Source organism: Oryx dammah, unplaced genomic scaffold (genome assembly GCF_014754425.2).
Source record: "Oryx dammah isolate SB20612 unplaced genomic scaffold, SCBI_Odam_1.1 HiC_scaffold_18, whole genome shotgun sequence".
NCBI classification, from domain to species: domain Eukaryota; kingdom Metazoa; phylum Chordata; class Mammalia; order Artiodactyla; family Bovidae; genus Oryx; species Oryx dammah.
Window position 1 is genome coordinate 63,092,534 of NW_024070202.1, and position 16,111 is coordinate 63,108,644.

General features: G+C 39.2%; 1 protein-coding gene across 1 annotated transcript in view; it reads right to left on the reverse strand.

Annotated features, from left to right (window-relative positions):
* The window catches only part of BMPER (BMP binding endothelial regulator), a 255,604-nt gene that overhangs the window by 83,850 nt on the left and 155,643 nt on the right, over positions 1-16,111 (reverse strand). The window contains exon 11 of the mRNA XM_040259659.1: positions 14,260-14,305. Within this exon, the coding sequence (XP_040115593.1) occupies positions 14,260-14,305 (46 nt within the window). The remainder of the gene's footprint in view (positions 1-14,259; positions 14,306-16,111) is intronic.

The following is a 16,111-nucleotide window of genomic DNA, read 5'->3' on the forward strand; positions in this document are numbered from 1 at the left end:
CACCTACAAACCCTAAAATTATAAACAGAGGTTGTTTCTTAGTGGTAGGACTATGAGTGATATTTTTTTTTTCTGCCTTACGTTTTTCTGTTTTCATTTTTGTTGTCCTTTTGTTTTTAAGAGTCCAAGTGTGGGTATATGTCAGTAAGGTCAATTACATGACAAACTAAATCCTCAAAGAAGCAACAGAAAATATATTGCCTGCAGCATGGCCCAGGAGTCCTGGGAAAAGCTGAGCTGAGTTGTAGCTGGGCAGGAAGCAGTGAGGGACATCCAGGGATACCAGGCAAGGGAAATTGTATCTGAGCAGGGCTATCAGGAAAGATATTTTTCAAGAGGCCCTAACTTGTGGAAGAGAAGGGTTCAGAGAACAAGATGATTTTCTTTGTAACAGCAAAACAGAAGCCAACAAAAAATCATGAGGAAGAAGATGCCTGAGAAGTACATGCTGCATTTTGGGGCTTTGTATCCTGAACTAAAATAATTTTGAAACCTTGGCCCTTTTTTCTGTCTGCTCAAGGTCCCTATGCCAGATCCCGCAAAAGCAGTGAACACGTGCACTGAAGAATAACTGAAAATGAGAATCTCAGGGTTACCAAATCTGCCTCTCTGAAAAGGAAAAAAGAAAACTAGAGAAATACTTAGGGGACAAAAATGAACACTGTATCTGCATATAATTTTTGTTCAGCAGACCCAGTAAAAGGAGCCACAGTCCAAGACATCCTGATGCCCAGTCACATTCTTCTGGGAAGCCTGGAGTGATAGAGCTCAACAAACAGACCCTTCCATCGCTATCCTTGCTTGAATATATTTAAGTCAGAGGATGGGAAAATGTCAGTTTACAAGCAGCAGTATGTAAGGACTTTTCACAGTCCTTTAAGTCAAATCATCAGATGTCATTTTTGTTTTGGTTTGTTTTCAGAAATATGTATACAATGTCTAGGCACTGAAAAAAAGATTACAAGTGCATAAACCCAAATACTAAGAATGTTTTTTTCTCTTAAGTAATGAAATTATGTGTGACATTTATTTTCCTCTTTCTTGTTTATGTGTACCTACATTATTATTTACATTTTATTATTTACAATCACTATGTATACTCCTGGAATAAGGACATTTGTTTTTAAAAATTAAAAGTACTGAATTAAAAAGTATCTCTTTGATGTTGCATACTTTAATAAGAAAGCTAGGAAAATTAAGAGAGTCAAGCTGCTTCTAGAAAAAAATTCCAATGTTTTGCTTTTATCCTCATCAGATACATTTATTTCTGCCATGAGTATATTTATTCTAATAAGATGCCTTTGTTCTGAGAGCAGTGATTACTCTTAAAACATCCATCAGTGAAAACTAAGGGGAAAGTGTACAGCTTCATTGGAGATGGGCATGGCAACCCACTCCAGTATTTGTGCCTAGAGAATCCCATGGACAGAGGAGCCTGATGGGCCATAGTCCATGGCGTGGCAAAGAGTTGGACATGACTGAAGTGACTTAGCACACATGTATGCATACAACTGCATGTCACAAAAAAGTAAGAGAAAGTGAGGGATTCTAACCCGCTTCCCCCAGAATACAATACAACAAACACAGAAAAGCATAAGAATAAAAAAAGTATCATTCACGGTTCCACCACCAAGAAATAATTCCTGTTTACCATTTTGGAGTGTGGGGGTGTGTGTGTATGTTTGTGTATATTTTTAATGAAGTTAAGATTATCCTGTACATGAAATTTTATTTCCTCTTCACTTCACATAAGATTTCCCCAGTCACTAAAGTCACTTTGAAAACACAGAAGGTGACTTTCATTCTCAGTCCATTAGTATCTCTGTGAACAGAATCATCTCTCCAACTCCTTGCACCACAACACCACGCACATCAGTACATTTCCAGAGTAGTGTTCTAACCACGAGGAAATCTATCAAATATAAACACGGCTTTCAACTTTCCTCCACATCAACTGCTGCAAAATGGGCCCTGTAGAACTGCAGGGCCACTGGGTCATGCAGGGCCCCCTGGGAACCCCAGGTGGGTAAGAGCTGTGATGATGCCAAGTTTGGGTCAAGAACCAGGAAAGGCTGGGATTAGAAACACTGCCCTGAACACAAGCCCTTATACTGTTTGTCTAGGCTCCTCTTGACATGATGTAAGCCTCCAATATAAACAGACCCAGCAGGAACTGAACTTCCCCATGCAGGAGGCTCTGGCCTTGCTCAGAGGTGTCCCTGACAGCTGCTTCCCTGAGGGGGCCTGCAAAGCCAACAGAAGCGCCACCGAGGGGCACCTGGATTCCTTTCAGATTTTACACCCTTGGCTTTTTAAATCAAAACTTAATCTGACTTTACTGTGTGAATGTGGGGGAAGGGCATAGGGAGTCTCTTTCCACTCATCTCTAATCCACCAGACAGACCTACAAATCTACAAATAAAAAGCTGACTTTTTCTTTTTAAGTTGAAGAGGCACCTGAAACTAATGTAAAAAAAAGAAAAAAGATTTGCTAGAGAGAGTGCTAAGAATGTAAATTTCTTTTCACATAACTTCCATAACCTCAAATCCTTACCAACCTCAAGCAGAAGAGCAAAGGACACATCCTCCCCACCTTTGAGATCTAATAAAAACTAAATTTACCCCTAAAGCCCTGGTTAACATCTTATGTGCAGCCTTCCCACCTGGGCCCAGGGCTACCCCACCTCTCACCTTGGCTGTGCAGTGGCCATGCTTGCCCACACCTCACAGTTCACAGCACTGGAATTCTTCAGCTTCTAGCTCATGTACCAACTCCCCATGCCTCAGCCAAAGTCAATTCTTTCTTCTAAGTCCCCAAAGCAAAACTGACCACATGGCTCAGATTTTCTGAGTTGGTCAACTTCAAATACTCTATCCTATAGTCACATTATGTTTTTCAGTTTGAGGGTTAAAAATATGGTCACCAAACCCACAGTATGCTTATGAAGAGGCACTTTCTACCCTAGCTTTTGTACTTCAATTTTTTTAATTTTTAAAATGTAGGTAAAATTGACCTATAATTTCATATTAGTTTTGTGTGTACAATATAATAATTCTCTGTTTGTATACATTTTGAAATTATAACAACAAGTCTAGTTAACATCACTCACCTTCAGTTCAGTCAGTCAGTTCAGTCGTGTTTTTTTCTTGTGATGACCCTATTGTTAACTATAGTTCCTTTTCACCCTAGCTTTTAGTTATAATGTACTTTTAATGCCTAAACCAGGCCATAAACTCCTTACACATAAATTCTGTGTATACTTCTCAGTGTCTGACACACTGCCTTGTACACTGGAGGGTCTACCTTAATATTGGATAAACGGATTTATCTATGCGTTACCAACAGCAATGACTGCTATAATCTATATTAGATATCAAATATTTTCTAAATGAAAGGTCAATTAATTAAAGATTAAATTTCAGTAGGAAAAATATACTGCCCCCACTGAACTCACAAAAATAGTTTTAAGTCTGATAAATGGTGTACAGCAAATAATTTAATAGAATTTTGCTTAATCAATTAGTTGAATTATGAACAAATTATCCTGGGTAATCCAGGAAGGACAGATGCTATCACAAGTGTCCTTGTAAGTGAAGGAAAAAGGCGGAGAAGAGTCACACGATGATATGGTATGAGAACAACTCAACTCACCACTGCTGGCTTTGAAGATGAAAGGAGGTTTCAAATCAAGGAAAATGGGCAACCTCTAGAATCTAGACTAGCATGAAAACAGATCCTCTCGAGCCTTGAGAAGGAATGCAGTTCTGCCAACACCTTGATTTGGACCCACTCAGATCCATTTCAGACTTCTGACTCCAGGACTTGCTAAGATAATAAATGTGTACTGTTTTTAAAACACTCAGTTTGTTTACAGAGGCAAGAGCAAAAAAAAATGAATTTAGCAAAAATCAAGGCAACTAGTCTGGAGAGACTAGCTTATACCAGGCAACACGCCAGATGCTTTCCATAGTTGCACTATCTCCTTTAATCCTAACTACTTGTCTACACATGGTATATTATTACCCTAATTTCTGCAGTGAATCTGAAGAAACTGACATGTTGCCCATGGTCTCTAAGCAAGTTGGTAGTAAAGAAAGACTCCAAGCCAATCTCTGTAGCTTTGAAGCCAGTGCCTCCCTGACCATGACTCTATATTTCCACCTATACCCTATACCACACCATCCCATGCAGTCATTGTTGTTAACAAATTGGGATTACAGAGCTTTTAGGAAATATGAAGATGAGTATAGACACTCTTCCTTCCAAGTGAAAATGAGTGTATCCATTCAAATGTAGAGATTCATAGACACCCTGTTCCAAGACTAACCAATGACCTCCTAGGAGTTCATGAACCCCAGTTTTACAATGCCTATCTAGAAGCTAATTATAAACTATGTTATATGGTTCTGTCATTTAACGTGTTTACACTTCGTCTCTCCAACCACATTGCAAGTTCCTCAAATCAGGGTCTGTATCAACCTTTTATCCATGTCCTCCATGACACGTTCTAGAGTGCTGGAAATTCACCGGGTGTTAACACAAACTTGTTATAGAAGATGTATTTTTTGCACTCTCTAATCCAAGCCCTGACCTTAAAATGTCTGCTGTCTTAAAGCTAGAAATTACTGTTTATCAGAAAAGAGAACTTTTTACCTGAGAGATGGATTTCTCATCTGTAAATTAACCTGTCTCCCAGCTTTGAAACCACTTTAGAGCTTTGTGAACATTAAGTTGCTTAGAATAGAGTCCTGGATTTGAATCCCAGTCTTGCCACCCACTGACTACAAAATTATGTGCACACTACCTACATAACCTCAGTCTATTCATCTGTAACATGGGTCAAAGAACAACTACTTTGCATGGTGGTTATAAAGACAGCATTGTCAAAATGCTGAGAATATAATAGATGCTTACAGAGTAGTCATTACTGGTTGTATCATTATAAATGCTATGTAAATCTTGCAAATCTGCTACTGGCAGAAATAGAACTGGAAAAGATTGTAACATAAAAGGTAAACATGTTGAAAAGACAATGTCGAGTTCATCTATAAAAGACAAAATGTAGATTTGGAGCTTGAATGGAGTAAGTCTCTAGACCAAAAGAAGATTGTTACCGTGATAGTCTTAGACACGGGAAAGAAGGCAGCTTGCACAAGAACAGGAGACCAATCTGCCCAGAATGGGTAGTTGCTTCAGGAGATGTAAAACACCCCAGCCGTCTAAATAAACTGGCCTGAGATTTATTGTCAGCCTGAGAAGTTTAAATTTATTCCAAAGAACCAGCATTTCTTAACATGTTTCCTATGAAACATCAATCCTGCCTGTTACTCTGCCAAAATAAGTAGAAATTAAAAAAGAAAAAAAAAAAAAACCTCTGCAGCCCAAATTAGTTCGGGAGGGACTCTATATTCCATCATCCTCCTGAAAGTTTACCCTGCACACTGGCATGTAAAGGGCTCTGAGAATTCTGCAGTGAGGAAACACATTTAAGTTTACTTGACCCAGCATTTCCCTAATGTATTTAATCATAGAAACTTGTTTTGAAAATATTACTCATGAGGATCCCTCAGCACTAGCATTTTATAAAACAAACTTTCAGAAATTCTGCAAGAGACCAGTCAAGAAAGCTGGTGTAGTTTTCATAAAAGCCAAGTGTGGGTTCTGACAGTGGCTTGCAGAAAGGGCTGAAGAAGAAAAGGCAGAGGTTAACCACGGGGAATAGGATGAGGGGCTGGCTGCCGTGGGAATGGGAAGGAAATTATTTATTAGAAAAGCAATGCAAAGAGACAATCAACCAGACCCGATGACTGATGATCAACATGGGAGAAAAATGCCAAAAGTATGAGAAATAACACTAAGACTCAAAACCTGTGCAGCTGGAATAAAGGGGTGCCAGAATTCAGTCAACAGATAGGGGTTGGAAACAGCCATCCATCTCTCCATCCAACTCCCAACCCGGATAATTTAGAGAATCAAAGGTAGCAAATGTTAATCAAATTCAAACAAGTCCTTTATGAAAGAAGAATGTAGCCTCCAAAAAAGTGAGAAACTGAGATCTGCCATAGTCGTATCTTGCCAAGAAGTCCTGTGTTAAGGACCTGGAAATCTAGACAAATGTGAAACCAGACTGAGAGAGTAACTGCAGAAGGGGTACCGTGGAGGCAGGGCCGTGAGCTCACAAGATGAGAAGGTACAAAGTAAAAGGAGAGCAGACATGTGCATTAACAAGAAATACGAAAGGGCAGAGCAGAGGAGGGGAGCAGTGGTTGGGGGAGGAGCGCATTAACCAAGAAGGGGACCTATATAAGGGAAAAGATGATACTATTCATAAATATAAACTTCCCATCAAGGGGAACCACAGAGTGTAGTTAATAAATCATATCTCCCAACTGCCAGGGAAGGTTAGAATTCAAGTATTGTAATCCAAGAAACTGAAGATTCAGTGATCACAAAGACACAGATAAGGTTTTAAAAGGTGAATAGATACAAATGTTTTCAAATAACTGTGGCGGATTCATGTTGATTTATGGCAAAACCAATACAATATTGTAAAGTAATTAATCTCCAATTAAAATAAATAAATTTATATTAAAAATAGAAGCCCCTAATCATGTACAGAAGAAAGAAATTGGCAAACTTCATATATATTTGGCAGTAAATCTCCAACATGTAGTCAACAAAGAATATACAGTAGTGCTTAAAAGTTTGGGCTCTGGAGTCTCATGGACCAGGCTATTGGCATCTCACGGATCAGGCTATTGGCTAACACACCTTGGAGGAGAGCATGGCAACCCACTCCAGTATTCTTGCCTGGAGAATCCCATGGACAGGGGAGCCTGGCAGGCTAAAGTCCACATGGTTGCAAAGAGTCAGACATGACTTATTTTTATTAATAAATACACCTTATTTATTAGTAATTTCTCAGACCCTCAGATCTCATTTGTAAAATGAGAATAACAGTAGCTTCCATTGCATGGATCATTGTGAAGATTAAGTAACAGAATGCATGGAGAGCATTTATCACAATACTTGACACAGATTTACATTCAATAAATTGCTGCTGGTAATAGGAGCAATTGTAGTGGAAGCAGAGTATCGGTTTTGTGTTGTTCTTATTTTACTCAGAGGAAATGTGACCTCCAGAGAGGTATAAGTCTGCCTCAGGTTTGCATACAGTAATGTGTAATTTACCATACAGTTTTTTCCACAAAGTATATTTTTCATAGTTTGGGATTTGTATTGGTTTGTCACTTAGCTGTGTTTTACGTTCACTACTGCTAAGAGATTTTGTTCATAAGTTTCTTTAGAAATTGGTATTTGCGTCTTTCTTGAGATTCAAGATGGCAGCCTTGGTGAAATGTACCATATATCTAGTAATGAATTATACATATCTTTATGTATAAAATATACTCTTCCAAAATTAGGCAAGAAAGTCACTTTTAATGAATGATTTAATAATGGTATTATTAATAATAATAATATTTAATAATAATGTTAAAAATATTTTCCCAAGAAAAATTCCAGGGAGAACATTCAATATTATAGAATGAATATTGGAGTAGGGAATAAAAAATGTTCAGGTTTTCATCCTCGTTCTTCCAGTTGATACTACCATTAGCCCCAACTTCCTTACCTAAGAAGTGGGAAGGTTGACCTTACATTAAGGTCCATTCATTTATACAATCCCATGATGCTAAAATGGTGATGAGCTTGACTGGCAGAGAGATTTTGTTCTTTCTTATTCCTGATGGAATTTATACACAGTTATTCCAAATTTCAAATTACATGTCTTTTATTATTGTAAGTAAGAAGATTTGGGAGATCTTCACTTACTGCTGGAAGCATCTCAACCTTGAGTTTCCAGGAGGAAAAATGAATAACGTGGAAAACCATGCCAGTCTGATTTTTCATTGAGCACAGAGCACACCAACTTCTCTGCACCTGAGCAGAAAAGTGAAGGTACTGCTAGGTAGAGGAAAGCATGGCATCTGGATCCACATTTCCTCCTGGGTGGTGTAGTGGGGAACGCCGTCTAATTAGAAACTCTTCCTAAAACCCTTCTCCAATCTCTGATCCCCACCAGTCAAAAAGCCCTCCAGACCTCCTTTTCCCTTCCTAACTGCAATTCGTTATCAAATCAAACAAAATGACTGAGAAGTCAAAGATAGAATTTCCAGTCCAAGCCCTGAGGCCAGACTTCCTTGATTTGGGCTCCACGACCTACGTTGGGCATCATTCTTAACCTCAAAGTCTGTTTCATCGGCTGTTAAATGGAGCTAATGACATTTACTTGGCCATAAAATGGCCAAAATGACTGTGAGGATCAAATAAGATTAAAAAAAAAGACAGCCTAGGACCTGTTTCAATACATAGCAGATGCTAAATAAACATTGGCTGCTGTTGCTATTACAGTTACTGCCATTATTGTTAGACAATGATGATGGTGGTGGTGATGACTGTTAATAGTCACAACTTAAGAAGTACTAACACCCTGTTGTAATTGACAATAGGTCATGGATAAAAGAGGACCCCTAATAACCTCAGGGCCCTCCAACTTTACATCAGTCTAGAGCCAGAACATTTAAAGAAACAATATTCCTTAGAGCAGTATATAAAACAGAACATAAACTCATTCCCTCACTCCCTTCTAATGCCGTTCCTGCCTGTGTGGGGTTTCCCAGCTACCACTTGTGGTACAGTTGGGTTTTATTTGCCACCCCGTCTGCTGGTTGAGCCTCGGGAGCAGTGACAAACCCACCTCCAGATGCTGGAGCAGAAACTTCAGTGGCTACTTAGCTTAACACCTCCTTGGCAGGGCTAAAGTCAACACTACAAATTCTTATTCTACAAGTATCTTGGGCTCCGGTTTCAAATTTCCTCGCTTTCCTGAGTTAAGGACAGATTCCTGGCGTCCAGGGACCTGGAGTTGCTTACAGTCTTGGAGGCCAGAAACCTTGCTCAAACTCAGCATTACTAATTTGCAGAACCTCTGTCAGTGGAGACTTCTCATAAAATGGACCTCAAGGTCACTATTTCATTAAGTTGTTGCAGTCCCCCCTTCTACAACTACTCTTTAATTGGAGATCGCTGTAGCCATGCTCGAGAACTTAAGAAAGATGTGCCAAGACCAGCTAGGGCAATTCCACCATGTCCATGGTGGATGCAAGCAGCATACAGGGGCCCTCTTGGACAGCAGATACCCCAGTGCTGCACACAGCTGGAAACCTAACTCTTGGGGGTTTTAAAAAGTCACCTGGCAACTGTGAGCCTCCTCGCACCCTAAGTTGCTGAAACCTAATATTTCCTATTACTTGTGGGACATGTCGTTGAGGTTATTTCAATTAAATGCACATCTGTGCTCGGTATACCCTACCCTCCTCTGTGTTATGTAATCATGAACTTTCCTTTGGGGTTGGGATTCTGATGGTTAAGACTGATGTAGCTACAGGCACAGCTTAACAGATCTGAGATAGTCAGAGACTGGGCATCTATGTCTGGATTACCTTTGGTTGCCTCTGATCTAACAGATGGTTAGGAGATTAAATTTTTTCTCAAAGTCAATCTTTCTCCTCACCCCCCTCTCTACACACACACACACACACACACACACACACACACACACACACCACTCCATCTCTTATCAGTGAAAATTTTGCCACTGAGTACTATTTCCATGTATGGAAACAAACATTCTGCCAGCAAAGAATTTATCTGATTTAGGTCTCTGTTGGGTGGCTAGGTCAAGATTCTGCCTATGGTTTGACAACACACAGTAAGATAACATTTTATACAAACCCAAGCGCTACAGACACACAGTGGCCTTCTTGGCACCCAATTCACAGTCCTGTGACACTCAGCTCAGGGAAAGCAGGACTTGCTTTAAGCTATAGCTCATACTTTGGCAACAAACAGCATTTGCACCAAAACTTCATAAAGTTTGTTTAGCTCACTTCAAATATCTTATTTTAAATAAATCCTCCAAATCAAGTTTAATTCTTTCCAGTTGGAAAAAGAGAATGTCCCATGTTAGTAAATGATAGTAATCCTTTACACACTTTCTTCAGGTCTGATTTTAAGAGGACTGTCTTTTTATGGAATCATCATTGGTCTTTCAGACTTTGAAGACTACTGTCCTATGAGGAGTATAACAATTTTGTACCTCAATCATTGTACCTGGGTAACTATAAATTACTGTTAGCACTGACTTGAAGGAGAAGCTTATAAAACTGTTTTACATGTTTGAGTTTTCTCTTCACTGTTCCTTTCAGAGGTCTGAGGGAGCCTCAAACACTACCAAGGCAGATTAAGCCAGGCAATAAGGCAGGAATTCTATAGGATTTTAGAAACAGATGATGTAATGTCACTATTGGAAATAATGCAATACTCATTTAACTACTGCAGATAACCAAAGTAAGTTTTAGATTGGATGCTATGTAATCAGTCCATTTTATTTATGCATGTGTGCATGTCTGTGTGTGTGTGTGTGTGTGTGTGTGTGTGAGTCACTCAGTCATGTCCGACTCCTTGCGACCCCATGGACTGCAGCCCGCCAGGCTCCTCCGCCCATGGGATTCTCCAGGCAAGAATACTGGAGTGGATTGCCATTCTACATACATAATATGGGCTTCCCCAGTGACTCACGTGGGAAAGAATCTGCCTGCAATGAAGGAGACCCAGGTTCAATCCTTGAGTCGGAAGAGCCTCTGGAGAAGGGAATGGTTAACTCCAATATTCTTGCCCGGAGAATTCCATGGACAGAGGAGACTGGTGGGCTACAGTCCATGGGGTCACAGAGTCGGACACGACTCAAGCGACTAACACTTATTTTTATCTTGCCTTCTTCCAAAAGAGGATTGGAAATAGCTTACATGCATCCGTACTAAATAATCCAAAACACCCAAAGGTAAAAGACATATAAGATGAAGTCAGGAGAAAGTGTATTACTCAAAAGCCACATGCTATTGGAGATGAGATACAAATTTATTTCTAGCTTCCTAGCAAATAAAACAAAGATGGTGACTTGAATCAATTGAGACATAATGATACCTTTATAATTTTTTTCTAGAGCTAGGCAATGAAAATACTGAAACACATTCAATTAAATCCAAAGGCTTCTGCAATGTCATTTTTCACACCAGCAAAGGTCAGCCTCACTTTATGCCCCTACTCCATCTCATCACTGTGTTAAGGGACACATGTATACCTGTGGCTGATTCATGTTGATGGATTACAAGAAACATCATATTGCAATTATCCTCTAATTAAAATTAATTAATTAAAAGAGTCAATTTATTGTTAGTACCATAGGTGTTTGTTTCTGGATTCACCTATGCTGTTACTTCTGTTTAGAGTACCAGTGGTTCTCAACCAGGAGTGATGTTGCCCCCCAGGGGACATTTGGAAATTTCTGAAGATACTGTTGGGTCGCTACTGACATTTAGTTGGTAGAGGCCAGAGACACTGCTAAACATCACAGAATGCACTGGACAGCCCCTACCACAAAGAATTATCTGGTCAAAAAATCAGTAACACTGAGGTTGGAAACTCTGCAGTAACTAACAGGGTATATATATGTGCATGTGTGATTTTATTTGAATGAGACAGAAATCAGTCATTTTTTTGGTTCTAGAAAATACTAGCCTTAGTTTGTACTTCAAACTTCATTTGCCTCTTTTAGAAACTCATATACCAGAAGAGTTTTCATAATTGACATAGGAGGAAAAAAACGAGCTCTAAGGTTTATTCTGGATCTTGGATATAATGACAAAGGAATCTCAAAATAGGAGGTCTTTAGACTGCAACTAAAGGACATCGGAATAAGTCTACCTGAATGTGCTATGAAAATCTAAGCACTGCTTAAAAAAAATTGGAAGTCATCCCATCTCAACTCAATCTGAACAAATAAACCTCTCCAAGTAGAATGTGTTTTACAGCATTGATGGAAGAACTGCTGGAGAGCAAGAAAGAGTAAACAGACGGAAAGAACACCAAAGGAAATTGAGACATTGCCATCTGATGATATCACCTCGATTTGGACCAAGAACCACATGCCTGGACTCGTCCCATATTGACCTGCTGGACGCAGGTGCACAGAGTCAGTCATCTCCTTGGCATCCCTCCAGCTGGGTGACTTCTCCCTTGCCAACTTGCCTCTCTCAGTGACAGAAGTCACAGGCTTATTTACATGTACAACATTTATACTTATAATACAATGTACAACACATGTCCAATTAATATTTAATATGACCAGTTAAAAATCTGGTTTGGTTTTTGTCATACTCATCCCCTATTCTTCTTTTCTTTCCTTTTTGTTTTCTAATAAGTCACCAGTAGGCTATTAGGTGGGCCAAAAAATTCCTTTCTATTTTTTCTGTAAGATGTTATGGGAAAATTCGGAGGAACTTTTTGGTGAACCCAATATATTTGCAAAGATTAGCCCATGTGGATAAACTAATAATGAAATGTAACTTTCCTCTCAATGATCTCAACAATTATCCTTGTAACATAAAGTCTGGTAATTCAAGATTTAGGCTATTTCTGTACAAGCCTGGCCATACATTTTCTTATTAAGCTGAAGAAGTAACCTGTCTGTTCATTGGCGGTTGGGCTCTACTTAAACTAGGAGATACTTTCTAGGGAAATGTAAACATCTTCATTGACATGGATACAGAGGAAAACTTCATCAATTTAGGCTTGACTCTGCACATCCAAAAAAGAATTAAGCTGGAAGTGGCCTCCAAACCATCCATAAACAAAATTTCCTCAGAGAGTCTCTGGGAAGATGATTAAATGTAATAGTTTATACATATGTTTTAAAATCAACTGGTGTGTTAATCATAGCTAATTCTTCTTCCTGCATAATTCCCAGGCTCTACTAATATACTTCGTTGGCCTCCTTTGACTTAATTTATGTACTTCCTTGTCTTTAAAGAAAAATTATTTTATTAAGTTTATAACTTAATTTTCCTTAATTCAGCCAGCACTTTTATCCAGTGTACAGTGCATAATTGTTTAATATTTCTCAGTCTCAAAAAATAGTGAGATAGATATACATATGTATGTGTGAATAGCAATATATGTATATGTGGTAATATATATAATGAACCTATGTACCTCTTGTCTAAAAAGAAGAGCCAGGATAACTCTTAGTAATATAAACTCTGACTTCAGACAAGTGAAATAAACAAACCTGTTTCCATGTGAAAGCTGCTTTCAACTATCATCAAAGCCCACTTAAGCCTGAATGGCTCATAAAATACACTCCAATAGATTCTATGGCTGGGTTAATCCTGCTTATCATACTAATTTGACAGTGACATTATGAATACTCCTCCTTCAGTGAAACATTTCAGAAAGCTATCTAGAAACCATACAAATGTGAGGGGACTGAAACAGTGGTTTGCTAACAGATCTGGGCACACTTACATGTGGGGATAACACGAAATCTGTTGCTATGCTGTCTAAGTGGTGGATAGTACAGTCCCAGATGGCTTTCAAAACGGCCATGTTAGAGAGAACCTTCAAGAACTCAGTTAAAAATAACAGGATGGCTACACCATTGCCAACCAAATGACTTCTTGTTTTCTCTTTACCAAGAGCATCACAGGATGTGCCCAAGTGAAACCGCGATGAAGCCGTGGTGAGGGTGAGGGAGGAAGACGGGCAACTGTTTGGCTTCATAAGGAAGGAAGAAGAATCTCTCCTAGGTTATATATAATGTTTGGTTTTACAGGATATCATTATCTTTTAGTCGCAAATGCTATTAGCAGTTAAAAGGCATATCAAGCTATCTATAGTGATAATATAGTGAAGTTGCTCAGTCGTGTCCGACTCTTTGCAACCCCATAGAGTGTAGCCTGCCAGGCTCCTCTGCCCATGGGATTTTCCAGGCAATAGTACTGGAGTGGATTGCCATTTCCTTCTCCAGAGGATCTTCCCAACCCAGGGCTCGAACCCGGGTCTCCTGCACTGTAGACAGACACTTTACCATCTGAGCCACCTGGCCCTTCCTAAAACCTCATCAGACCATTTGTCTTCTAAATTTCTCATAGCAACAAATCCCAGCAGAAACATTCACATTTGTCTTAGTTGTGCTTCTGTGCAAGGATTACCATTGACTTTAATTGTCTGTAGCAAGGTAAGATGATCCCATCCTATTCCTACAGAAATAAAAGAGGCTGAAGACTTACACCACCATTTTTCTTTTTGTACTATAAACTGCAAAATAAATATTAATAACATATTTTCAATCAACTTACTTTCAGTGCAAATAGGACAGCATCCCTTCCTGTTGAGAATTTTACCCTAATCAAGAAAAGGAAAAAAAAAAACAAGAGTTCAGTGTTAAAAATCAGGGTCTGCTGAGGACAAAACTCTTTTTTAAATTTCATACCAGATAAATCAATGAAATTCATCCAAGCTGTATTTGAACTCGATGCCCAGATGGTGATGATGGTAGTGAAAATGAAGTTTTAAGTATTAGGTTCTACAGCCAGGCAAAGTCATTCAAAAAGCTTTCCTGTTTTTATCCTCAGAGAAACATAATCCCTAAAGGTTTCATTGGTGTGATTTTTCTCACATGGAGGGAAGATGGAGACAGTCTGTATTCCACCTTTTCACTGATACTCAAATGTAGCCCTCTAGAGACCAAATGCACACATGTAGAAATGGGAATTAGCTGTCAATCTATCAATCTATGCAAAGCTTTCATTCTGTCTCTGCTTATTGGAGAGAGCCAAAAATAAACAGTAACCCAAGCTTGGGCCTATGTATATGAACAATATCTGTGCCACAAATGAAATTCAACCTGATTCCTTCTTTCAGAGAGTGGTATGCTATCCCTGACTATTATGTAGTCAAAGCCAAATGGGGCTAAGGGTTTTGAAATGCTGAGTAATTTTCCATTACCTTTCTGGAAAAACTGTGTAATCTCCTCTACTGCATTTCTTCTAATGATTGACATTTAAAGGAAGATGCATAATCTCAGGGCTCTTGTCAGAGAATGGCATTGCTTTATCTCTGACTCAGTGGAATCGCAGGGGAAAAGAAATGTGGAAGAAAATGGACATTCAGGAAGCACATGCTATGAAACAGACATCCTACTAGATAAATTCCTTAGGTTACCTAACATCAAGCTAACTGTAAGGATTTAAAATAAGTTAGTATTTAGAACATATTATAATTTTCGTTATTAAGATGCCCAAAAACTTAGTGAGCTGAGCATTTTCCTTCATATAGATGAAGACATTGATGTCATGTAACACAAGGGTCAGTTCAGTTCAGTCGCTCAGTCGTGTCCAACTCTTTGCGACCCCATGAATCGCAGCACGCCAGGCCTCCCTGTCCATCACCAACTCCCGGAGTTCACTCAGACTTACGTCCATCGAGTCGGTGATGCCATCCAGCCATCTCATCCTCTGTCTTCCCCTTCTCCTCCTGCCCACAATCCCTCCCAGCATCAGAGTCTTTTCCAATGAGTCAACTCTTCGCATGAGGGGGCCAAAGTACTGGAGTTTCAGCTTTAGCATCATTCCTTCCAAAGAAATCCCAGGGTTGATCTCCTTCAGAATGGACTAGTTGGATCTCCTTGCAGTCCAAGGAACTCTCAAGAGTCTTCTGCAACACCACAGTCCAAATGCATCAATTCTTCGGCACTCAGCCTTCTTCACAGTCCAACTCTCACATCCATACATGACTACTGGAAAAACCATAGCCTTGACTAGATGGACCTTAGTCAGCAAAGTAATGTCTCTGCTTTTGAATATGCTATCCAGGTTGGTCATAACTTTTCTTCCAAGGAGTAAGAGTCTTTTAATTTCATGGCTGCAATCACCATCTGCAGTGATTTTGGACCCAAAAAAATAAAGTCTGACACTGTTTCCACTGTTTCCCCATCCATTTCCAATGAAGTGATGGGACCAGATGCCATGTTCTTCGTTTTCTGAATGTTGACCTTATAACCCAAAATCAAACCTAATTTTGTGTGACCTTATAGGCCAACTTTTCACTCCAGATTTTTAAAATGAGAGAGGTCTCATCTTAATCTTTAAGAGAAGTTAACATTTATTGGGTATCTATATAGTAGGAAAAAAATGCTGTACTTTCTTCTTT